The 26930-nt window shown below is 40.8% G+C and overlaps 1 protein-coding gene across 1 annotated transcript in view; it reads right to left on the bottom strand.

Annotated features, from left to right (window-relative positions):
• The window catches only part of gas7b (growth arrest-specific 7b), a 125078-nt gene that overhangs the window by 71454 nt on the left and 26694 nt on the right, over positions 1–26930 (bottom strand). Inside the window, exons 2-6 of the mRNA XM_055004714.1 lie at positions 20038–20155; positions 8997–9074; positions 7204–7292; positions 3083–3136; positions 371–460 (exon numbers count right to left, since the gene is read on the bottom strand). Coding sequence (XP_054860689.1) covers positions 371–460; positions 3083–3136; positions 7204–7292; positions 8997–9074; positions 20038–20155 — 429 coding nt within the window. The remainder of the gene's footprint in view (positions 1–370; positions 461–3082; positions 3137–7203; positions 7293–8996; positions 9075–20037; positions 20156–26930) is intronic.

Genomic DNA, 26930 nt, shown 5'->3' on the forward strand with positions numbered 1-26930 from the left:
CAACCAATTTATAGCCCCTTAATAACACTCTTGTGAACACCAGCTGCAACTTTGGTCAAGCATTGCAAAAGTATTTTACGCTACACAAATTGTAATAATAATAACTGAAGTAATCCAGTCATACATGTATGGACCAGGAAGCGAATCTGAAGAAAATGAATGACAAAAAGCTCCACTTTGCACACTGACAGGATTAGATTCTTAGGTGTGTTACATATAACACCCAAAAAGTCTAAATCTGTGTTTTTGAGACTGTCTTTGGTACACTTCAGTTTCAAAAACGGAATATTTAACCATGACATTGCTGCTTACTTTTGGTGTGATGTGTCTTCTAGCATGAAAACACCATACTGACATGTTGTAAACTTACCCAGAAGTAGTCACAGTAGCTCCATTCGTTTGGTTTCAGCAGCTGTTGCTCGGGCATGCAGGCAGGTGATGGAAACGTCACACAGTTAATCTGCAGAAGAAAGGGAAAGGTCCACAGGGAGGGTAGTTTGATGGGGCAGTTTACAGGATCATGACAAACAACTTTGTTTTCATGCCACTGTACTGTTCACCAGCACTGATAGTGCTCTATGTGTTGACAGGCAGTTAACACAAACACACAGATACACACATTCTGCATTGGTATTCAAGATAGTCTGCACTCTGTTGCTTTGGCAACACTCATCTCTGCAGCTACAAGAAGATGCCAAAGTAAAGACGACATTTCCAATCGACCCAGCATTGTTCACTCACTTTTCTCTATGCTCACTGTCCTTGGGGACTGTATTTCCAATAGAGAGCCTTTGCGATTTGCAGCCTTTTTTGAGGTTTATTCTGGAGCTCTCCAGCTCAACACTGTACTCTACTTTGGCTCACAGCAATCAGCAAAGTGAATTCCAAAAGATTGCCTTTAATTATCTTGGTGTTTTTAATTGTCAGCAGCAGTGATGTTGAATGTGTTTGCTGCAGGCCTCCCTGCTGTAAAGCACTCGGGGGATATGTTCTGTCGGACTATATACAGTATATGGCACTCTAATGCTCTCTGCTTTCATAGCTTTTCTTTAAACTTTTACACTCGTGGGGAATGTAGAGGACAAGCCCTTCTATTGGCTCCACCTAAAGAAACACATTCATATGGGAAAATAACATTCTTGGGTCTCACAGCTGCTTGACAAATCATCACTTCAAGGTTTTACAGAACAAAAACTGTAGTATGCAATGAAAATGAAAAACTTGCTCTGGAGATTCTTCAGCCGCCAGTTCAAGTTTTCATGACAGAGAGAGAGAGAGAAAGAAGAAAAAGACAAAAAAAACACAGATCTAAAAAAATATGTGAAGAGAGATGTCATTAGAAAAAGTAGACAGACACTAGGTTTAACTCCAGGGCAAAAAAAAAAGGAGCCTTATCTTCTGTCACATTCATTCCAATTAACCTCGAGAGGTAAACAGCCTGCGGCTAGGATGCACAGTTTCTATTTAAAAAACTTTCAGTGGCACAGTTCTCTAATGCCAAAGACTTTCCTTCCAGAGCAAACTGGCAAATACAGCTCTGCTGATGACTTTTCCAGAACCAATATATGTACTGAAATGGCAGGAAGAAGAACAAAAAGGCCTCTAATTCAACCTTATCTTGGCTTATGAAGCTTATAATTTGTTTGAGGGAATGGCTTCCTTTTAAATCACTGCGGAGGTCCAGAGGTTGACAGCTAGCAGGGCTTTAAAGTGACCCCTGCTTCCTCTGGTACAGACGAAGTCAAGGCGACATCGATCAGTCTCCAATGAAAGGCTTAGCTTGTTTGCATTCACACCCACACACACATACACATGGCTTTCAGCACTTTCTTTCTTGACTTTTGGTGGCCTTACCAACTTACCCCTCCTCTGAACAGTGACTGGTGAGTCTTAGTTTAACACAGGTACGCTAAGCTTTGGATTTCCCTTCATGTTTAAGCAGTGTGCATTTAGTATTCAAATAGTTTGAAAGGTGCTGTCAAAAACACATTAGCAATTTTTAAAGGATTACAGTATTTATCTGCTCAAATTTAAGCATCAAGTGCTAGCTTGTCCAGGTAATTAGCTTCTCTTGTAAAAAAAAATGAAAGAGTTTCAGAATATAAATAACAGGGTGTAAATCTAATGTTGTGTGGCTTAGCCAGCCGTTAACTAGTCAATGTCACCCAAAAGCAGAAAATAATCTGCTAGCATCACTCATCACTGGTTGCTGACTAGAAATAATAAACCCACTTTTGCCTATATCTGTCTGACATCAAGAGGTCATTATTCAAAAATTACAAAAAATATTACTGTTCATCTGCTAGACACTGCTGACAAAACCTTGAAGACACGGCTGTTACTGTCATAACGGCTATCGATCACACATCATCAGCATAGCACTTATAAGTTAGCAAAATTGTTAGGGGCCAAGTCAAAATAATGTGTTAGTACTCTTGCTGAAAACTTTTTTCTCAAATCAAAATGAAATATTGTACGATAGTATATCATTTAGAATATAAACAATGTTTCTAACCCTTCCAAGTAATAAAATTTTTTGTCATGTGTTTGTCAGTAGCATGGCCGTGGTTGCTATGGAGGCCATGATATGCTTCCCCTCCCTTCATGGCTTGTGTTTTTATATGTACAGTAACAAAAATAATCCTGAGAAAACAAAAGTGAGAGAATAATCCATGACATGAGGACAAACAGGATGCAATGACCCGACAACAGTGAAGAAATCATCTGGATGCTGGACGGGATGATGTCACTGTGTGTCTGTACACTAGCAACGGAAAACAAGCACCAAACACTTCTCACAGGAGAGAATGGACAAGAAAATCAGATAAGGAGATGAAATACTTGTACAGCTGCCATATATCCAAAGCATAATGCAATATGTATTAATATATAATTCATGCAGCAAACACGTGACTGAAGAAAATATATGCACTCCTGGAAACTGTGTTCTCATCTCCAAACTTGGGAGAAAAATACTGAAGCTCTCTCCAGCTGATATGAAACCTGCTCCTTCAGGGCCATTGAGAAGATCTGGCTGAGTTCACATGGTTAGTTAGGAGTTCCCTTAAGTTGCCCCACTCACCGTGACTGTGGTCTCCTTGTTCTGTTTCCTGGTGGGCGACGTCGATCCCGGGCTCTGCAGAAACAAGAAGGACGCTCCATCAAAACTTCCGTCCTCCGTGTCGAACATGACTGCTTGACATACACACACTGCCACTTGCATACACACATAAACAGTTGTTTTCCTGGCGAGCACTGTTAGCATCTGACTAGCATCTGACTGGTGCTCTCTCTGCGCCTTCTGCTGCTGCTGCTATATATGTGTGTGTGTGTGTGTGTGCATGTGTGTGTGTGTGTGTGTGTGTGTGTGTGTGTGTGTGTGTGTGTGTGTGTGTGTGTGTGTGTTGCTGTGCAGAGTAGGGAGGATAGTTCTGCAGAGCAAAGCAAAGCATGGTTCTCTCTCTTTGTGTGTGACTGTGGATGCATGTGTGTGTGTGTGAGTGATTTCCAACACTTAAGCTTAGAATAGAGTGATTTCCAGTGCCCTGGCATAAACCAGTAGTATACTGTGGGCACGGAAATTAGCAAAAAAGTGCAAACAGACAGTAAGATGAAAATACAGGGAATTTGACGCCTCTTCTCATGCAAATAAAAGAAAAATAGAAAAGAGTATGGGACCTTGAATCATCGGTGTGTGATTTTAGTTTTTGAATGACTCGATGTGTGTACACAAGTGTGTGATGCAGAAAAGGAGAGAAGTGCAGAGACTGAGCCTGAATAAGTGGTGGGTGGATCCTGTATATCTGCGCCCTGACGGCCTGGTTAATTATGATCAAGGGAGTAGATAATGTAGGAGGGATTAATCTGCTCTAACTGCCATCAGTCTCTCCATTAATAGTGAGGGGCAAAAGAGAGAGGTGGTTTAATCATGTGAAATGTGGAAAGATTTGATCATATGTCATTATTATTTCTGTAATTACTCCGCCAAAGAATGCGGCGGATTTATGTGATAATCGGTGTACGTTTGTCCGTCTGTTTGTCTCTCTCTCTGTCTGTCTGTCTGTCTGTCTGTCTATCTGTCTGTTCGCAACATTACTCAAAAACGGACTAATGGATTTGGATGAAATTTTCAGGGAAGGTCAGACATGACACAAGGACCAAGTGATTAGCTTTTGGCAGTGATACAGCACCGTTTAATGTACGGATTTGTTAAAGATTTCTGTATCATGGCAAGATAGTGTCACTGTAACTATGACAACAAGCGAACACTACGTCAGCTGCCCGCTGACGATCACATGATTGCGATCCTACTACAAATCGCCATTGTGGACTTATCAAGACTTATCCGTCAGAAATTATACAAGGAACAACTGATTGAATTGTGGGGGTGTTTCCAAGTCCCATCAATTCTTGCTGCCCGCTACATATTTAGGCCATTAGATTCGGTATATGTACGTAACGTACACATGCATTACACATGCCTGTTTTTCTGTTGTTTTCACAGAATTTTTTTTTTTTAAATGACTGTAAGCTACTTGCCCTGTACCAAGCAGCAGTTGTATAAATCTAGCAACAAGCTAATGTACAAAACGGAGTATTTAGCAACTAAAGAGTCAAATATTTGTGTCAGGAGTTGGTGGGAGAATGAAACAGTACTAAAAGCAGAGGCAATAATAGGACGATAATTTCTAAAATCAAGTGAAAAGTGAAATGTGTGGAATGTTTTTGCCCATCTACTGGACATGTAACAGGGGCTAGTTTGCTAGCATGTTCACCATATCAACACAAACATTTTATTTGCCATTTCCAAAAACTTGCAAATAAGCTGAATAATGCAGCTTTAAGACTTTGTTTTAATTTTTAATTTTTAGACAGATCAAAATGTTTACCAAACGTAAATGTTAGATAATATTCAGCATTTGGGTATTTTTCTGTCCTAATGATTATAATTGGAAAAAACAAACAAACAAAAAATACTACTGCTGTTAGTATTGTACAAAAACCAAAAGTGGGATCATTTATTACTTTCTCATATCTTAGGTATATTTTTCACAATTACCTTCAAAGTTGACTGTCACAATTATTCTTGACAAATAGTTTCAGACATTTAAAGCCTCCATAAAGCCACCCTCACAGGAGTTTTTAGTTTGTCTAATTTTCCTGTTCTAAGCATCTCCCTTGTACTTTTGTTAGTTTTATTGCACTTGCTACTAATAATAATACATAACCCTGTAATGTGCAATGGAAAAAGGTGGCTGGCAGCAACTCTGACTCTAACATCCTCTCCTTATGTGTTCTGAATTGTCATTTCATATGATGGGAACTCAGAAATACTGTATTATTGCGCCTGTTTTCTCAGAATGAGTGAAGCTGAGGATTGAAACAGCAGTTATTTATATGCAGTGGAGGACATAGCAGTCTAAACGAGTGGTTTGAGTGTCTGTGAAAAGTATAATGTGGTGCCGTGTTACAAATACTGCATGTTTTCTAAGATTCATTGTAACATAATTACCACATACAGTAATGCGTGGATCTACCTATCTATCTATCTATCTACACTATATTGCCAAAAGTATTCGCTCACCCATCCAAATAATCAGAATCAGGTGTTCCAATCACTTCCATGGCCACAAGTGTATAAAATCAAGCACCTAGGCATGCAGACTGCTTTTACAAACATTTGTGAAAGAATGGGTCGCTCTCAGGAGCTCAGTGAATTCCAGCGTGGAACTGTGATAGGATGCCACCTGTGCAACAAATCCAGTCATGACATTTTCTCGCTTCTAGATATTCCACAGTCAACTGTCAGCTGTATTATAAGAAAGTGGAAGTGTGTGGGAACGACAGCAACTCAGCCACCAAGTGGTAGGCCACGTAAACTGACGGAGCAGGGTCAGCGGATGTTAAGGCACATAGTGCGAAGGGGTCGCCGACTTTCTGCAGGGTCAATCACTATAGACCTTCAAACTTCATGTGACCTTCAGATTAGCTCAAGAACAGTGCTTCAGCAGAGAGCTTCATGGAATAGGTTTCCATGGTCGAGCAGCTGCATCCAAGCCATACATCACCAAGTGAAATGCAAAGCATGGGACGCAGTGGTGTAAAGCACGCCGCTATTGGACTCTAGAGCAGTGGAGACGCGTTCTCTGGAGTGACGAATCGCGCTTCTCCAGCTGGTAATCTGATGGACGAGTCTGGGTTTGGCGGTTGCCAGGAGAAGGATACTTGTCGGACTGCATTGTGCCAAGTGTAAAGTTTGGTGGAGGGGGGGATTCTGGTGTGGGGTTGTTCTTCAGGAGCTGGGCTTGGCCCCTTAGTTCCAGTGAAAGGAACTCTGAATGCTTCAGCATACCAAGACATTTTGAACAATTCCATGCTCCCAACTTTGTGGGAACAGTTTGGAGCTGGCCCCTTCCTCTTCCAACATGACTGTGCACCAGTGCACAAAGCAAGGTCCATAAAGACATAGATGACAGAGTCTGGTGTGGATGAACTTGACTGGCCTGCACACAGTCCTGACCTCAACCTGATAGAACACCTTTGGGATGAATTGGAGTGGAGACTTAGAGCCAGGCCTTCTCGTCCCACATCAGTGTGTGACCTCACAAATGCGCTTCTGAAAGAATGGTCAAAAATTCCTATAAACACACTCCTAAGCCTTGTGGACAGCCTTCCCAGAAGAGTTGAAGCTGTTATAGCTGCAAAGGGTGGACCGACGTCATATTGAACCCTATGGATTAGGAATGGGATGTCACTTGCGTTCATATGCGAGTCAAGGCAGGTGAGTGAATAATTTTGTCAATATAGTCTATCTATCTATCTATCTATCTATCTATGTGGAATTGGCTTGTTTTTTAAACACAGGTAATTCTGTGGGTTTCACACATATACACCCTGAAGTGTTCAAAAAGCAGGTTTCCTTTGTAAAAGGTACATACATCAAACATGTTCTGTGTATTTCAAAGAAGGGAAATGTAAGGAGCTCACACAAGAAAGATCAGTAAAAATCTTAACCTCCAAAAGCACTGAATAATGCAACCAAAAGCATCCTTCCTGTTGGACAAGTGTTTCCTAGTAAATTCCTACATCTTTCCAACACATGCTTTTTATTAAAAAAAAAAAAAAAAAAAAAAAAAGCAGTCACACGTGTATCATTTTTCATATTGTCAAGGATTAGAAAGAACAAAAGTCAGACAGCTTTACCTGAGGCTCTGTGCTGCTCTTCCTAACCAGACTGTTATGCGAGTGCTCCACATGATGCAAGGGACTACCACCTGAGTGAAATCCATTCACTGCAGAAACAAATGAGAGAGACAGAGATAGGAAAAGACAGGCAGAAGAAAAGAAATGCCATTAGTTTATCAGTGTGGAGATGAGCTGTAAGCATGTGCTCATCAAGGAAGAAATTCTCTTCATGAGTTAAACCAACACAGGGTTAAGCTATATTTTTGATTTTGTAGCTTGATAACCCATTGTAGGAACTCAAGGCTGGAATGAGGTGGTGTGAAAGTGTACAGGAAGAGCACCCCAACTGGACCTTTCAGCCCTTCTGATTCCATTGCGGTAGATTTCGACAGGTTTGACAGTGACATTAACTTTGAATGCACCAAAACAATAACAAGTACTGGTTATTGCACGTATCTCCAGTTCTAAAGTGTCAGGTGTAATGTGTGATAAAAGAGTATCAGCAAGAAAAAGGAAAGGTGTAGAAAATGGTGGTGAGACCAGTGATGTTGTCTAGTTTAGAGACAGTTGCACGAAGAAGAAGAAGAAGAAGAAGAAGAACCCACACGGATGAAAAATCGCGTTTTTGTCCTTTACGATTTCAACCTTATGGCTGTTTATTCAGGGCCACTTAAAGGTATCTACTCTGGAGTAGATATTGTTTTCCCGAAAGAGGTTCTACAGGGCCATAAAGGTTTGAGCTGCCCTAAAATGGCCTGAAAGTTCCTGCAGTGGAAAACGGCCTCATGTCTTTGAAGGGCTGAGCAGCTAGTTATATCACACTTGCTGTATGTAAATCCATTACTAAGTGCATGTGGCAACTTGAGGATGGTTCCAAAAGTCATGGTAAAATGTCAAAATTTATAGCAGAAATAAACATGCTTACAGCCTGGTACAAAATGATTTTGATCTCTAGATCTAATTTCCTAGTCTATTATGATGTGTGGAAGGTAATTGTGATATAAATCAATTGTATAAAGGCTTAATTTTCTGTTGGACAAGTGTTTCCTTAGATGATTAAGGGTGTGACCACTTAAAGTGACAGGTGGGTGGTCTCATAGGAGAGTCATGGCTCAGAGATGCCTGCTTGGCCAATCTCAGTTCTACTCACACACGACCTCTTTGCTCATTTCTGCATTAGCTGAGAGTTATGAGCAGTCAGATACTGGCAAGATGCCAATGAGAGCCACCACACAGAGCTGCTCACAAAGTTGCGCTTCATAGTACGAGCATAAGGTGGAATTTTAAATTTCCCAATTTCCATCATTAATAAACAGCCTTTTGATCAAATGTCAGGTCAGAAATGTTGATCACATGACACACCGTTAGGGACATTTTGGACTCTTTTTGTTTGTATGGTGGGGTACATTTACATTCAGAATGTTGTTCACACAATGGGAAAACATTTTCCACTCTTTTAACAGTGTCAGTGAGAAACATTGCTGCTTGGTTTGTGATGAAGCTAAGTAATCATTTATAACAATGTGAAGGCTGCCTCCAGCATTTCACCGCTTCTTAAAGGAGCAAACGTCTAACAAACTTCCCTGGTTCTTTGTGTTTGTCTGCCTGTAGGAGCAGGGCTAAAGAGGAGGCCTTAGTTCAGCCATTAAGGCTACAGATAAAGTTAGTCACAGGAAGTGTCTGAATGTGATGTATGTGAGCAAATGCTTTGTGCGACTGTGGAATTTTAGGAGAATTCACTGCCCCGGGGCACTAAAACTAGAGAAAGCTGAAGTGGAAGAGATTGAGATGGAGGAACAAATATGCAGTACCTGCTGGCAGTGAGTTCTTGTGTCTAAAGGAGTTTTTGGGGGTCCCTGGTGCACTGGACGGTCTCTCCCATGTAGTCTCTGATGAAGCGTTAAAAAAAGAGAAAACAAAGACATTAGAACAGTAATACCAGCTGCCACATTCTGTTGACGGTGTTAGAACTATTTATGAGCAACAGTAAGAAGAAGTGATTCCATCTATTAATGCAAACTTGGCACTTGTTGCATTTAGTGGTTTAACTAAAAAGAAGAAAAAACAACGTTGATCTTATTTTGTTCCATTTGCTCCACCTTATTTTGACATGTGTTCATATAAGCTGTGTCTATTTTCTTTTTTTCTGCAGCTGATAAGGTCATTGCATGACAACATAAGAGCTGTGGAAAAAACTGGTCTAGAACCATTTATTGTATGATAATCGGAGAGACATCCATTATCTATACACCGCTTAATCCTCACTAGGGTCGCGGGGGGGGCTGGAGCCTATCCCAGCTGACTCGGGCGAAGGCAGGGGACACCCTAGACAGGTCGCCAGTCTGTCGCAGGGCTACATATATAGACAAACAAGCACTCTCACATTCACACCTACGGGCAATTTAGAGTAATCAATTAACCTCAGCATATTTTTGGACTGTGGGAGGAAGCCGGAGTACCCGGAGAAAACCCACGCATGCACAGGGAGAACATGCAAACTCCATGCAGAAAGATCCCGGGAAAGCCGGGACGCGAACCAGGGATCTTCTCGCTGCAAGGCGAAAGTGCTAACCACTACGCCACTGTGCAGCCCCTAATCGGAGAGACACTTCAGTTAAATTTTGCATTTTTTCTGGAAGTTAGCTGCTACTGCAAGACCAGATGCATCACCATTTCTGTGGCCAGAAGATGAAGAAGATGAATAAATAACATTAGCATTTGCAAAACATGCTAATACCAAACACAACTTGCACAGCAATTACTTGATTATTAAAAGGCTTAGGTTTTGTCATTTCAATTAAAAACCTGTAAATTGATCAAGATCATTTTGCAAGATAATATGGCTTGTAAATATAAATAAGAGTATTTGCATTTTTACAAGGAGCAGGGGACTTTTTTGTTATATGAAATCATGCAAAACTGATCCTAAGTTTCTCCAAAATCCTTTTTTTGTGTAAAAAAAGAATCATTAAATGACAAGGTAGAGGTACCTGTTTGTTTTATCCCTGAGTAATGTCTGCTGGTACTACTTAGACTCCTTATGGCCTAAAAGGACAATCTCTACCAATATGCAGCTTGAGAGGCGAAACTCAGGGCAAAAAACACGTTTGGCATTTACTGCTTACATAAATCTGATCAATATTAAGGTCACTTCATGCTTCCTGTTCATGTCTGTGAACAGCTGTAGACTTAAACTCAAAACAGCAGCCTTGCACATGCTTCTATACGTACTACAATCAGTTGGAAACTCACACAGACACGTTCAGCACATGTGCACCAGAAAGCATTGATGGCAGTCACCTGAGCACAGAGGAAGCACTGCTTTGTTCATTGTGTTGGGCTGAACAATGTGTCCAACCGTGTATCAATAGGACCGAGGGTGTGGAATAGAGAACGTACATTATGAAATTCATATGGTGCATGAAATGAGCGCACAGCTTATTTTTCTGGCACATGCACACTCTATACCGAGCTGTGTAAAAGCTTTAGAAAAGCATTTACCTCCATTAGGACCTAAGCAGCTGTATAGTTTAGGACATATTAGCTTCAATGGCAGTACAGAATGTAGTATTTAGTATTTGCATTTTAAAGGCCCTGCAGCTATAAAAAATTATTTGGTGTAAAAGTAGCTTTTGCCATACTTTTAGTCTTATTTTTTAATCAATCTTCTGTTGTCTTCTCTTGTGTCACACTGCAGGTACATGCTTAGACCAAATATAATGAAAAACCTAATCTTAGATGTTGCAGAGATTCTTTTGATATGTCTCCACAGACTTCTCCATCACTTGTCCCCGTTTCACTCCTGCATGAAAGGTTGCCAGAGAACGACGTTACAAAGAGCATGACTGACGAAGACCCTGATACTGAGATGCTCTCTTTCATTTTTACTCCCATGTGTCCATTCCTGTCACAGTGCTGAGCTCAATTAGCCCTTTGCTTTGAGTGTAGAAAGAAGAGGTGCAGACATGTAAAGAGCTGTTATTTCATTTGGGTCTTTTTGGCTGGCTCTGCTCTATTTGGCGCTTCTTTGCAGAACAGACAACTGAGCCAAGCCCATCAGATCAAATGACATGCATGGAGGGGATAACTGGCAGCAGGCTTATGGAGAGAGGCCGTGCCTTCGTGTTTGATGTACAACACCAGGGCACAACCTGCACTCACAGGCCCTAAATGTATCAATTCCTCTCCGTTAGCTTCTCATAAACAAATCAATACTGAGAGAAAGGTAGAATATTGTTGCAGAAAAATATTGTACAATCTTCTTAGCTGGGGGAAATTGCTTGTTATTGTCATTCCACTGCCAGAGGGACAGCAGTCCAAACACCATTTAAAAACCCCATTTGTGTTACATTTGCTATGTGGATACTGCCTGATTTAAACCAAAGTGATAAACTGGTTAGAATAACAATATTATTTTCAATCGAATATGTCCTTCAATATACTTTAGTCCAATTAAGCTGCTTTGTTGTATATTTTACAAGGTATAAGGTGTGAAATCCCACATACCTACTATAATATTTAACCCCTGAATGGAATAGGTTGAGTTTTTAGGCAACTGGTTCTAAAAATGCAGATTGCTAATCATTTCTATCAAACTGTTCTTTTTTTTTTCACAAGCGAGACATCAGTCTTGCCAGATTCATTCCTCCAGATACAGTGATACATATGCAGCAGCAGGAGTAATTCTCATCAGCTGCCTTGTCACAGACGAGCTGAGGTCTAAAAAGTCGTCAATCATCCTAAATTACTTTGACAATCTTGATTATAGAATATAATGCCACGTCAGCTCAGTTTTCTCAATTGTGGCTGAAAATGGAAGGCAGTGGTTGCACTGTGACAGATGTGTATGAGCAGACTTACGAATGAAAACAGCCAACAGCGGCTTTAAAAACAAAAGTAACTACGCATCAGTTGACTGTCCACGGCACCAGCCATGCAGCGAGTTATGCGACATCCCTAAATGTGAATAGGGAGAAGGAGAAATGGCCTAGTTAGTCTGACACTACTATATTTTATTCATAACCATATGACACAGGTCCCTGATGCATTAGCTGCCTTGTGTCTGTGGATTTTATCAGTCAATGCAGCCCATTCATAGCGCGTATTATCCACAGACAGCAGGTGCACGTGCTTTTCCAAAGTGAAAACATAATAAAAAAGAAATAATAAAAATAAAGATGGGACTATTACTTGGCAGAACAGTTTTCATATTGAAAAATGTGACAAAGTGTAGTGGAAACAGGCTTACTGAACACAGTTAAATTGGGATTTGTAAAGACAGCTCCCCCTGTTGCCCGGAGAGATCAGAGGTCACAGAGTGTACTGCAGAAAAAAAAAAAGAATGATTACTGATGTAGAATGTAGCTCTAGTTAAAAATGGCCACATTGTGTTCTGTGAATGTGAACAGTTTCAGGCAAAAGCTGTCAAAATGTCAGTTTTTTTTCAACTAAAATATCAGTTCTCCTCAAGTGCAATGGTGAAAATCAGTCAAATGTCCCATTTACACGTGTTTTTTTTTTTGTGTGCGTGTGTGTGTGTGTGTGTGTGTGTGTGTGTGTGTGTGTGTGTGTACTGCATATATCCTACTCAGTCATAAAATTTAATTTCAGCTAGATTTCATTAAATTTACGGGCTACATAAAAGGTTTTTTTTTTTTTATAGTTTGGTATGTATTGCACTCCCTTCAAAAATACATGGAAACTGAGAGGCCTGTGTGTGTGCAGTAAATGTACAGTATGTTTGCTAGGATGTGGAGGATTTGGTTTGGTGTGTTTATACAGCAGCTCACTGGTCCTGCTGGGACGAAGTGGAGAGTCTTAGGAGATGACTGGTACAAACCACAGCTCCCTGCACTGCTGCAGCCAGCAATGCAGGAAGGAAAACGCAGAAAAAAAGCAAGCCTGACACATGGACTCACAGTCCTCACCCACGCATACAGCGCTGTTACTATGGCGATGCAGAAACACAAATGCACACATATGCATAAACACACACATGTGCATACAGGAGAGTTTTTAATCTAGTTGAATTTTAGTGTAACGAAAGGGAAGTCCAGAGAAAATAGCAGTGATGCTATAAATAACGATTGTTTCAAGTAAAATGTTATCAGATGGGTGTTTGTTTGGCGTCAGCTGCTGTGATGGTGAATTTGAACAAAACCACAGTACAGTAGTACAGCAAGTGTGTGTACTAGAACTCAGCATTCTCTGGGCTTTTATTTAGTCATCATGCAGTGCAGACACAGAAAATAAGTCCTGCACATTTTTCTGTGCCCTCAGGGCCCATTTTTACAACACCATAGCAACAATTCGGTTTTCTTTATGAGCCAGGATACAGATGCTGCTGATGTATGCAAAAAGTTATGAAAAATGAATCATTTTCTCTAATAGGAACTATTGTGGGACTCTTTTGTGCTACTCTTGTCATTTCTGTGTCTCCAAACAAAGCCACACGAAGACAAGACAGATCTGTTAAATCTTCACTGGAATAAGATGGAGACTTAGTTTTCACTAACGCAACAGTTTAATAATGACAGATTCAAAAGAGGCCCAGGAGCCTGGTTTGTTTCCAACTTTTTGACAGCAGCACCTGACCACCTCATTATTTGCTAAAAGAGAAGGAGAGGAGGAAGAGGAGGAGCAGTTTCCCTGGTCTCGTGCCTGGGTGGAGCCCTCAGCTAATTTTAGATCCCTCTCATGGCCACAGCTTGACTGCTGCAACCATGAACAGACACATACATGATGTGAGCAGCTCTGAAGTGAAGATGGTTACACTTTTAAGTGACTGTGACCCCGCAATAGTCATGGGCTGCATGTAAGCAGTGCTCCAACAAAAAGATTCACCACCTGAGGGTCAATATGAGTTGCTTGGGTCAGTGTTTACACCTGTAGTGTAGTTTTGATCTGGGGCCATTCATGCTAAGCGATTTATTAGAAAAAAGAAAAGCACTCAGAGAGCGCAGTACTCCACCAAGGCTGTTCACTCCCCCGTATGGCATTGTCAGAAATGCAGCATTTTTTTTTAGAAATGCAGCATTAGTTTATTAGTCATTGATGATCAGAAATCATAGCAACATAGAATGTGGCCATTTAATATAGATGTATCCACAAACAAAATAACCTTGCGCTGAGCACAGGCATGTGCTATGCATGTGAACGGTACAGTATATATGTATATATATTGCCTGCAAAGGTCAGTTTGTAGTAGAATCGCAATCATGTGATCGTCAGCAGGCAGCTGCCGTGGTGTTCACTTGTGGCCATTGTTATAGTGACGCGGTGCCGCTATCTCGCAATGATACAGAAATCTTTAACAAATCCATAGATCCAGACTGTAAGCTGCATCACTGCCAAAGTCTAATCACTTGGTCCTTGTGTCATTGCTGATCTCCCCTGAAAATGTCATCCAAATCTGTTAGTCCATTTGAGTATTGTTGCTAACAGACAAACCAACTCTGATCATCATATAACTAGGCCGTGTTTCTTGGCAGAGTAATGAACCAAGAACTGTAAACATGAAGTCACATTTACTGACAGCTAACTCATTCATTGGAAGGTTTTTAGTGATGTTAACTTGGCACAAAGGGGAAGTCAAACAATGGAAACTGACAAGTCACACTGTGACTTTTCTCACTTCAGTGTCTCTGTCCTCAGAACCAACTATTTGTTTGTGTGGGAGCAGCAGCTGAAAGCAGACACACCCACATCTGTCTTCACCAGCCTGGCAGACAGCAGAAACCCACCGGATGAAAGCAGTTATGGTATATGTAGGGAGGAATCTGGATTGTTTTTATATCCTTATAAAAACATATATAAACAGTCGTAGGTGTACGTGATTGAAGCAGCTGTCTGTGGAGACTTTGCATGACTAAACACATCAGAAGAAAAAATAAGACATTAAGGAATATAGAAGTTAGTGTAGATTTTTTTAGACAGACAGACAGACAGACAGACAGACAGACAGACAGACAGACAGACAGACAGACAGACAGACAGACAGACAGACAGACAGACAGACAGACAGACAGACAGACAGACAGACAGACAGACAGACAGACAGACAGACAGACAGACAGACAGACAGACAGACAGACAGACAAAGGTTGGATGAATGAATTTGAAAACATTTCTAAGAACTGGATTAAATCGGCGTTACTATTCATTTTTCTGTTTATTTCCTGTGGTCGCTACGGGGAGGGTCAGAGAACCCAGGCGCAGGTATGGCAGACAGGTGGCAATTAGAACAGGTATTATTTAAACAAAACAGGAACTAAACCAATACAGAAAAGAGAAAACCAACCAGGGGAAAACTAAACCAAATCTAATAATAAAAAACTACACTACTAAACTACAAAAACCTACAGCTAAACTACAAGAACCAAACAGGAATAAACTGAACCATGCAACAAAACAAAGTACTTACAAAATCAGTGGGGAAAAGGACTAACGGGGCAAAAGTAGGCAGACATGGGGAATCTGGAAGTTGGCAGGGAAACAAGACAGGCAGACAGAGAGCTGAAGACAGAAGGAACCGGCAGTTATCCAGGAATGGGAGGGACAAGAGTCCAGGTGGGGCTATGGCAGGCTGGAGACATGAAACAGGGGAGGCAAGAATCCAGAGAAGAACAGAGTCCAGGTGGGGGAAATCCAAGGGGAAAAACTGAGTCCAAGAATGGGGGAAGCAGAGTCCAAAAGAGAGCACTGAGTCCAAAATAGGATGTGAGTTTCTATGATCTGGCAGAGAGTATGTGAATGAACAAGGCTTAAATAGTGGGCAGGTGAGCTGATTACTGCAATGCATGTCACCTGCAGTAATCAGCTGCTTCACCTGCCTGCACGGCAGGTGAAGCAGGGAGAGCAAGAGGGGGAGTGACAGGGAGCGAGAGACAGGAGGGAGAGATAACAGACAGAGGGAGCCAAAGAGAGACATATCAAAAGAGACAGACAGATACAGAGAGAACAGGAGGAAGAAGGAGAGACCAGGAGGGAGAATGAAGGAGAGAAACAGGAGCTGGAGCAGGGATCATGACAGTGGTGCTACAAAGAAATAACTTGTTTTGGGCATTATTAATCTACTCAAACATCCCATTGCACTTGGTACTAACATTCAATCTGTATTCAGACAGTCTATGTGGATAAAGACAAATGCATCTTAATGTTAAGTGTAAATGCATGCAGGATGCATTGGGACTGAAATATGATTGGATTATTAGACTCCATGTGGAGGTGATCAGATCTCAGCAGGTGTAAATGAATTTCTACAACATGACCACATTAAGAAGAATAAATCCAACCTGCAAATTGGAAGACTTCTTATGCCAAGGGACTGCAGATGGAAATTAGCTTAAAGCTAACTGTGGTGCAATACATCAAATGGAAACATTTATGTTTAATATTGTTCATGGTCCCTTTTTAAACAAACTGATTATAATAATAATAATAATAATAATAATAATAATAATAATAATAATAATAATAACAACAACAACAACAACAACAACAACAACAACAACAACAACAACAACAACAACAACAACAACAACAACAACAACAACAACAACAACAATAATAATAATAATATGACGTTGCCTCTTCCTGCTAATCTAAACAACCCAGAGAAGAGCTACAGGTTGTAGCTGTAACATTGGCTGAGCAAAGAAAAAAATTTAGCCTGTACAGTAGCTTTCTTTCTGATGTCATGCACCATAATTGTTGATAAGTCAGCCGAACCAATTTGCCCACTGAGACTGGATCAAATTGCAGCATCAGTCAAGAATGCATTCTAATACCAGGAATAGATGCAAAGACAGATGGCTCGGATGCCAGTTTCCAGATAATGTATCCACATACAGATCACATGTTAACACCACTTGTAAATGGGGACTAGAAGTGGATCTGAAGCTGTACACCAAACAGTCACAACATTAACCTCTTGACACCTGAACAAGCCTTGAACAAGAACAAGTACGATGCATGGAGGCCCCACCCCACATCCACAGGAGCCAAAGGATTCACTGCCAACATCTGGACACCACAGGACACTTCCAGAGGTCCCATGCTAAAGCTCTGATGGGTTAGAGCTGTTTGAGCTGCACAAGTAGAACCCACTATACTATGGGAGATGGGTTTTAATGTGGCTGATTGGTGCTGACCAAACTGCAAATAGTGATGCACAGGCAGAAATGTGACACAGGTACTGCAGTCAATCTGTTTCAACTTGATGAGAAGCTGCTAAAACATAGAAGCAGGACTCTCCTTTTCAGCGAAAATTCCTGTATCTTTGCGATGATCTGCAAACCTTTTCAGTTGGTTACACAAAGATTAAATGGAAATTTATGACAGGAATGTGTGAAATCTTCCCTCTGTTATTATAAGGTGGCATAGACTGTATGAAAAGATGGAAGCAAAGCCAAAATACTGTCCCTCGGTGGCTAGTTGTGGTAAAGGTCATAAACTCCACCCACTCCATATTACTTTCTGGGAATTGAACCAAACTAAAAAAATGTAAATACACCTCAAATACATTTTTCCACAAAACAGTTTTGTCGATATGAAACATTCAAAGTGTGTGGTTATTTCTCCTACAACAGGCTTTTGAGAATTCTAAACAAAATTCTATGAATATGTCAGAGATCAGTTTCAAATACACAAAGTATTTATACAAATGAGTCAAAAAGAGCTGTCATACTATTATGACTGTCAGGCAAAGGTTCATTGAGACTCTGTCTGTGTAACTGGTGAGAACTGCAGCTGAAAAACCTTCACCTTCTAACCTTTATTGTATCGTCAAGTCAAAGACGTATGCGAGTTGCCACGAGAGGATATTAGTATCATCAGTCAGGTTTTACAGAGTTCACTCAGGAATAGTAAACTAAGCTGCTATTTCTGCAGAACAGAGGAGGGTATTAAGCTCTCTCAATTCCAGCCAGTGTGTGTGAGTGTGAATGTGTGTGTTTAGGGAGACACTGACTGGTGACTGTGTTGACAGAAACAAGACACTATCAACAGCATCAGTCCTTCAGCTGTCTCTCTTTGGTACTGTCACCACCACGGCCACTGAATGAACATTTAACTCAATTACAGTCAGATGAAATCGCTAAGGTATCCTTCCTAAGATAAAACAGAGCTCCACTTACTGTTTCATGACATCTGCTGCTTTATCGATTGACTGCATTGTGTACTTCTGGAGCAAGGAGGAAAATCTGTTTTGTGCAAAGTGACAGATCAAAACAGCAAAATGAATGCTTTCAAGACTATCTTTAAGAGAGAGTGAAACACTACTTATCTAATAAAAATAACAGTAGTCCTATCACAAATAAGTAGTGTAATTTGTTGCTAACATGGTGCAAAAATTAACAAAGAAACAACATCTGCACACAAAGTTGTACCAGTCTTAGTCGCAAAACAAAGAAGGGGTCTGCAATAAAGAGTGCCTTGATTTGCCTGAATTCTGCTTTAAGCTATTAACAAAAAATGTGGGGATTGGTGGAGGGAGGGAGATGATGAAGATATTGCGTGTAAAGACAGGGACAGGTGTATGCCACTGTTCTATATGCAAGACGAGTACTTTTAAACCTTATCATGTCCAAATGCTGCAGTTGGTGCCAAATATTGCACTATGCCTCAGTATAACCTGAATACACAGACATTACACATATATTTATATTCAGTGTGGCTTACATTTTCTAGGAATACCATTATTCCTAAAGTCCATCAGTAACATTCACATAAATCCATGTCGAACAGACACTTCAGAACCTTCCTAAAATCACTGTATAAACATAACTTAAGCTGTAGCTGTGTTATGGTCCTTGACTTTCAAAAATTATATCCCAAATAAAATCATAATCACTGTCAGGAAAATCTGAATTACATATTGTTCCAAAGATGTTCAACCTTAGTCAGGAGGTGATTAGCCTAGCTTAGCATATAGAGTGTAAGAAAGAAAAAGGCTAGCCTGACTCATTCCTAAGGAGAAATTACATCTAAAAGCACTTCCAAGAGCACTTCAGCTGCCACTGGTGTGAATGGGTGGTATTTCACATTTCTGTGCATGTACAATTTAGGCAGTGTACAAATTTTAGCATTTGGTAATCATATTTAGTCACTTTGAGCACATCAAGATTACTGTTTCCCCTCCATCCTGTCTTCAACTTCAACTTTATTATTTGTCCCTTGAAGGGTGATTTGCTATGCAGCAAGAACACAAGCATTCACAATAAACAAACAATAAAAAACTATTTCATAATGTTGTTTTTAACTTTTTTTAAAAACTTTTTGCTTTTATTGTCATTGTAGACAATAAAAACCACGCAAACACAATAAAAACAATAAAACATCACAGCATATCACATCAGAACATATAATAGACAGGGGCATTAGCAGCAAGCTAGGTCATTTTGTCAGATATAATTCAGTGCAAACAGCCACTTAGTCAGCAGCAGTGCATTACTTCAACAGATTGTCACCATAATGTATAAACCACCTATACACTATTGACTACTGCCATGGATTTACAAAAAAAATAAAAATAAAAAAATGGTTGATGCTAAGTTAGGCTAACCATGTACTGGCTCCAGCTTGTGTTTTCTACCTGACATGAGACTGATATCAGCAGTCACAGCAGTTCACTACTGCCAAATGTCACACTAAGTCTCTGGGTCATATCTTATTATAATCTGAACACAGACATGATACACACATTTTAGATTCAGTGTGGCTTTCACTTCCTAGGAATACCATTATCCCTAAAGTCCATCAAGAAGACCCATATGTAACTCCTTGTAGAAATCAAGAAAAAAATGCAATGCACAATCTATTGTTGCAAACTGTCTATATTTTACTTAATCTTACCGTTGTTTGTGGTGTTAACATAGTATCGCCGTCCTTGTGGAGACATGTAGCATCTCCAGTGAGGAGGCAGGGGGTCTCTGAGGTCCTCCACAGGAAGATGACTCAGAGATGCTGTCCTCTGTCAAAACAGAAAAGGCAATAAATGTCAATAACCACAAAAATGGCTCATTGGCAGAATGTTAGCTCCAAGACAAAGATTTTCTTCCCAAGTGTCTCTCATAATTGACACGATTGCTGGAAATAAACAGATAAAAGATGATTAACCAGATCCAGTGAAGATCAGGCTACACCACTGATGGAGTACAAATACGGAACACTCAGTCTGGGTTCAATGAGGTTCTCATTTCCTCAAGTATTTCACAACCAGCAACCAATGACATCATGGTAGGGCAGGCTGAGTTGCTGCCGCTGCCACACAAACAACTACAAATTGGCACAGCACTGTAGTTGGTCTGAGACCCTGAGCTCCAGAGTCAGCATATGTGCACATAACACACAGCTGAGGAACCAGAGAGAGCGTGTACGGCAACTGCACACATCTGCTATTGATTAGCAGGAAAACAAAGGGCTGAGACCATTGTAACACATTGTGGAAATGCTGTTTGAAGACCTGGGAGAGCCAGAAGATATTCCAGCTGCAATCAGCTAAAGTTCTTTGACTGGGGTCCATGAAACTCTGGCATGACGAGGTTAGTTTTAGGAACTGCAAGGAAACTTAATCCAGTCCCTGCAGTATAGACATATCTTTAATTGAATACAATAAGAGGAGGAGTATGAGGAGGCTTCACAGCATATACAGACAAAACTGACCATTTGCTAAACCCCATCTCTGAACAATGACTGGAATCACCTTCCAATGTCGGATTTTTCCGCATGCAGACAGAGAAGTTTAGAGATTTAGAGAGAGATAAGGGTGGTGCCTTTTTTAGCTGTTCCAAAACCAAAAATATAAAACCGCTTGTTAGGTCTGCAGCAGCTGGTTAGGGCTTTTTCTTTCTCCCTCACTCTGTTTACTTTCTAGGTGTGCCTGGTTTGGAGGCGGTAGCGGCAGGTGTTCCAAATCCACTATCAGCAATCAGCAGGAGCACGACCAGGCGTACCCTTCCAATCTGCATTCTTCTTCTCAGCAATATAACCGGACTCCTCTGATCACTCGACACTGGATTGTGAATGAACAGTTAGTTCTGCTCTCTGTTCCTTCTGAGCCATTTCCCCTCGTACTTTTAGTAATTCTGGTTTTTGTCTACTCAGATATGATTTCTACCTGCTCTTACCTTCTGGACCGCTCCTGCACACCTTTGCCTCTGGAACACCTGTTGCAGCAGTTTCCAGCTGTCTGCTTTGAGCCCCAGCCTCCCCTGGATCCTTCCTCATGGACATTCCCGGCTGCCTTCAGCGTTCTCCAGGCTTGGATGAGTTCCCGGTCTGAGCCGGTCCAGATTATTTTTTTTTTTGTTTTTGGATAGCTTGTGTTTTTTTCCTATTGTATACTAGTATTATATTATGTGTAAGCCTTGCAATCTTTAATGCATACAGTTGGACCTTGATTGTTTAATCTCAGGTTGACCATTAGTATTTTCTGTGTGAGCGTAGTCGCTCTTTTGTTGACTTGTCAACCCGCCTTTGATTAATTTTGACCCCTGTAGTTTCTCAGCTGGCTTCATTAATTTGAGTATAGCCACACCTAGGTGTATCTTACTCCGCATGCCAGCAAAACTATGTCCTTGCCATTCGTTTTAAGTAGAAATATAGTTTGTAGGATTTTCTGGCTTTTGTGTTGAGGTTAGTTCCTCTTTAGAATTTAAATCTGACCTGTTTTTGCATTTTGTTTTTTTGCGTCCCTGCCCAGGTGATACCTGCAGCGGGTTTGTTTTTTGTTTAGAGGCTTTCTTCTATGTTAGACCTCCCACCTCTAGAGGCAGTATTGGGTCTTTACCTTCTTCGTTCAGGTCGTTAGTTTCTGGTAGTATTTTCCGCTTCTGCTTTGTAAACACTTTCTCTGGAAATAAACTGTTAACCTGCACCAATCCATCTTCTTCTGTTTCCTGCGCCTGAGCCTTACAGAAAACTTAACACCACTATTGTAAGAAATGGATTGAACAGTGCATTAGATGCAAATGTTAGCATGTTCTGCTAACTAGCTGTCTTGCTGCAGTAGTAATGAAATTTTGCTTCCAGGCCAAAGAGTAAAGCCCAAATATGCTCTTCACATCTGTGTATCCACAAGGGTATACATGATGTGAACTTTGTCATACCTGCAGGTGCACGAGGGCCTGTGCAGACCTCTTTATGACCGTGTTGGCCTGAACAAGGAAGACAAATGGTGTTTTAAACAAACGCTTGTTATGAAGAGAAACTGTACAGAGGGAGTTCTGTCATCTCATCCACACCTTTATAATTCACATTTAACAGTGCTGCTCTTGAAGTAGTCACTGTGGGGCTTTTAGATACTTTGATTTGTACATGCTTTTATTTGATGGTGCCTTAGTCAGCCAATTCTATAGGACATAATGGTCTGGTTGTACCACATTGTCACTCTGCTATGGAGGAAATAACACTCTGGCTTGTTTGTATTTCTTTAAAACCAATCAAAGTCATTGTAGGCGGGGCTATGCAAAGGATGCAGCTTTGGTGTTCCCTCAAAATAGTGACAAGTGGAATTGTTGTGGTGGAATATTGCAACATTTGCACTCAGGGAGACAAGCACTGTAATTAAAAAGGATAATCCACTGAAAAGATGGGCAGGGCTGCCAAATCCTTGGGAAAACTTTAACTTTCATTTTCAGTGTAAGAGGTTGCTGCCAGGACGTTGCTGTTGTTATTGCCTGGGGTGAAGAAAATGGTAACACACAGATGGAGCGGGGGGTGGCTGGTCACTGACAGGCTTATGCCCACAACCTACATCCAGTCAGTCAGACCATTGGCACATATACACAGTAGGAAGTCCTCATTTTTTCAGTAATCCTGTGCTTTGCCCACCCACTGTGCTCAGTACACCTCTGGATTTATTCCATTGATGCAGTCCTACTGCCCAATCTGCAACAACCTACTAGATCCTGTATAAAGTCAAACAGAAACATCAGCCACAGCCTTGTGTATTTATCTGTGACAGTAATGCGACCTTCTATGCAGCAGACTGGCAGATACTTAATGTAATATGAAAAGAACCGTGTGTGTCTGCTGTCCACTTTCAAAATCTGAACCGATTATTCAAAAACCATCAATCAGCCTTAAGGCCAGTGTTATACTTTCCACATCCCTGGGTATGCAAGGACCTGCAAGTACATGAGAGTCCTTTATGAATGTCTGTTTGCAGCTCAAAATTTGTGTTTAAGTGGACAATCTGCACAACCGCTACCAATAGCACGCATACTCGTCAGTAGTGTACGTGTGGAAAATGCAGAGACAACCTACTGCTCATGTTTGGAACCGAGTTCTCCCAGCAGACACCAGTAGACTACAAATGTAGCACAATAGCAAAAATGACATATCTGTAGTGTCTGCAGCTGCCCATGTGTGCCTGCAAGACAGTAGCATCAAGGCTTAATGATCCATTACTTTTTAGGGATGCACCCCATTCACAATACCACATTCAGCCTGTAGATTTCTATATTCCTGCGATGCTACTTTTTTACAGTCTAGGCATGTAATAGCTGGTCGGCCCTGCTCTTTATTAGATTTCTTATTACTTTCTATTAGATTTCCTATTACTCTTTATTAGATTTAGGGACTTTTACAGTCCAGCAAACCACAACAAAACTGATAGTGTTCACTAGAGACTAGTCTACTAGTTAGTCTTCACCTTGTAAACTTTTTGAAGAAAGAAGAAAGAAGAATAACGTTAGGAATACAAAGTAAAGTTCTAACACTAAGCAAAAATCTAACCTTCAGCACTGTCAGACTGAAATCCCAGTCTGATCTTTCATTTTTCCTTATTATACTTTAAGCACTGGACCAATCATGTATCTTTATTTCTAAATCTTCCGATCAGCTATTGGTGATACTAAGCTTTAGCCTGCAACATGTGGCCCCATTAAAACATCAGCTTTTAGCCAACCTGAAGCCAGTGTTTGCTGAATTATCTAACTAGCCATGGCTGATAAAATCTGCAACATATTTCAGCCATGAGCATCTTTGGTCGCTGGCTCGAGATGAGAAGACCTGTTTTGCTAACATCTGTCTGAAATTAAACAATTGTTGGTCAAAATTAGTTGAGAGTTCTGAGTCGTAAATGAGCCAATGTGATCATTGCAGACTGCATACAAGAAATGTACAGTTTACTAGGTGCAGTAATGTATCTGAGAGGGTCGGGTTAAGAAAACTGGTAATGCATGTCAACATCAGATAAAAGTTGAACTAAGAGCGCAGTCTTCAACATTCCTGAACCAACCAGTAGGCTCTCGGTCAGTTCAGGTATTAGTGTGATAACGCCAAAGAGTGGGGAATGAGGAAACCAGTAATCAGTGAATCTGACTACGCTGAAAGGCCTCTATGGTCTGTGGAGATGTGTTTGGATCCAGGAAACAGAAATGCTATTCATCATCATTATAACCTACCAAGCACATGAGAGAGGACAGACATCTCAGCTCTAAACAAACATTCTCTACAGATATTTACTATCTCATCAACCAATTGTAGTGGTAATTGATTAGTTGTATTTATTGATTAAGGCATAAGCTGTTCTTGAACATAAAAGTTGCATCACCTCAGAGAATGAAGTCATTATATGTTTTTTATATATATATATATATATATATACATACATACATACATACATACATACATACATATATATATATTTTATATGTAACTGCTGCCCTTGCTGGAAGAAGCTGGAAGGGATGAAACTCAGACCCCTCTGTTCCCACAGGACTGGAGAGGATGAACACGTCAACCCCGGGTGACTTATGACTGCAAGTAATTACACAGTATCCGACAATATCTCAGCGATGTTTTCTCTTTGATGGTCTCAGCGGTCACTGTTATATTTGTCCTTCATGTGTCTTTGAAAAGTGAATTTGCCTAAATAGTCCAGTAATTTCCCACAGCAGTGAAAAGTGGTCATGGATGTAACAATGGATAAACAACATGCCATGGAAGAAAATTCAGAGCAATTTTAAATCATGGCAGTGACACACAGTCACGTGGTTAAGTACTGAAAAAGAAACGGAGGGAGAAAAAGTCAATAGCACTGCCAAACCTCAGATATAGTTACAGTAGAGCTAAGTGCTGCCTTACTTGACTGCGACTGCAGAGGAAAGATGTCCTTCACTTCATCCACATATGTTGTTTCTGAGTCAAACGTGTGCTGTTACACATTCATTGTTACTGTTTCAGTGTTTGTGAGAACAAGACAAGAAAAGATGATGCATGAACGCTATGACCTGCTGTCATGGGATGTGTACCGTGTGTACCCAGCTTTGCGTTCCTTCTCTTATCAGTTCAGTGCATTGTTATTTAGTGTTTGCTACACCTTAACCCTGGGTCTGGATTTCTAGACAGTAATCAAGGTGAAAGTGTCTGTTTAATCAAACCTGGCAAATGATCCAGGACCACCATTGGCTGTGCACCATGATGTTGTATTTCTTCCTCATCTCCCACAGCTGCTCAGCAATAATCATAAAACATATAAATGAAACTGACATACGAAGGAAACTGCTGAGATGGAGACTGTGTGTTCAGTATGGAGCTGGAGTTAGAATATGATTAGCTTAGCTTCTTATGAAGACTGGAAGTAGATGCAAACAACAAGCCTCACCTACTAGAGTATAAAATGTAAGGTCTTATTTTAGCCTTTCCAGAAACCACAACTATTACAGCAGTTGTGCATGAAATAGATTAAACAGTGTAACCATTAGCATGAAACACATGGCCTTAGCGGAGCAGTTCTAACGATGTCTGGACACAGTCATGTCATCTTGAATGTTTTGTCCAGATTCATATAATATATGAAGAGAAGAAGGAATTCAGGCAGAGAGTGATTTGGTTGAGTGTTCTTCCCTCTGCAACTTGAGGATAGAGAGGGAGCATGATTGCACACAGTGTGTCCTGTTGCTCTGTGGAACGAACCGCGGAACAGAGGTGGGCCACTTAGCTGTTCATATGTTTTGGAGAACAGTCAGGGAGTATTGCTGTCATCACAGTGGCTTGCTCACAGGATATGCAATGTATCTGCAGAGGGTACGAAGCCAGGGCCTTCTAACCTCAGGCCCAGCTGGCCCTGCCCCTACCTTCATGTTGGTCATTGCTGAGTTCCAAAGAGAGACGAGATACAGGGTTCAGATAGTGGACTGCAGCACGCAGTTGCTACTCACTGATTGTGCTGTGAGTTAAAAAAAAAAAAAAACAAATCTATTTCAGAGTGGCAGATAGTAAAGCCTGTTAGATGATGTACTCATGGAACTGGAGTCCATCCAGTAACTATTATTTTCAGCCACTCCAGCAAAATAATGCCTTGCAAATTAAGGTGGTTCATTACATTCACATAAAAATGAATCTTACTTAAAACACCAAAAGACATTCAAGGGACAAATATCTTGGTGCAAACAGGATACCAAATCTATGTCAGCAGATCAATAAATATCATAAAAAAACATAATCTCATGGTCTATAGCATCATATCACTCAAACCTAAGTAAATTCCAGGATCAGACCAGCCTTGTCCTGCAGAAACAAAAGACTCTTGGGCTTTTCTCTGTATGTCCTGGCTACTTTCCTGTTGGCTTCTTTCTGTTGTTTGCTCACAGGTTCATTATCAGTGAGATGATACCACAGTATTGTTTTTCTCTGAGCTAAGCAGATATGGCTCTCAGAAGTGGGCAAAGACAGATGGGAGTGGGCCGCCGGAGCTCAGAAAAACACGGATAACATGCAAAAATGTTGGACATGAAGAC

The sequence above is a fragment of the Amphiprion ocellaris genome, chromosome 18 (genome assembly GCF_022539595.1).
Source record: "Amphiprion ocellaris isolate individual 3 ecotype Okinawa chromosome 18, ASM2253959v1, whole genome shotgun sequence".
NCBI classification, from domain to species: Eukaryota; Metazoa; Chordata; class Actinopteri; family Pomacentridae; genus Amphiprion; species Amphiprion ocellaris.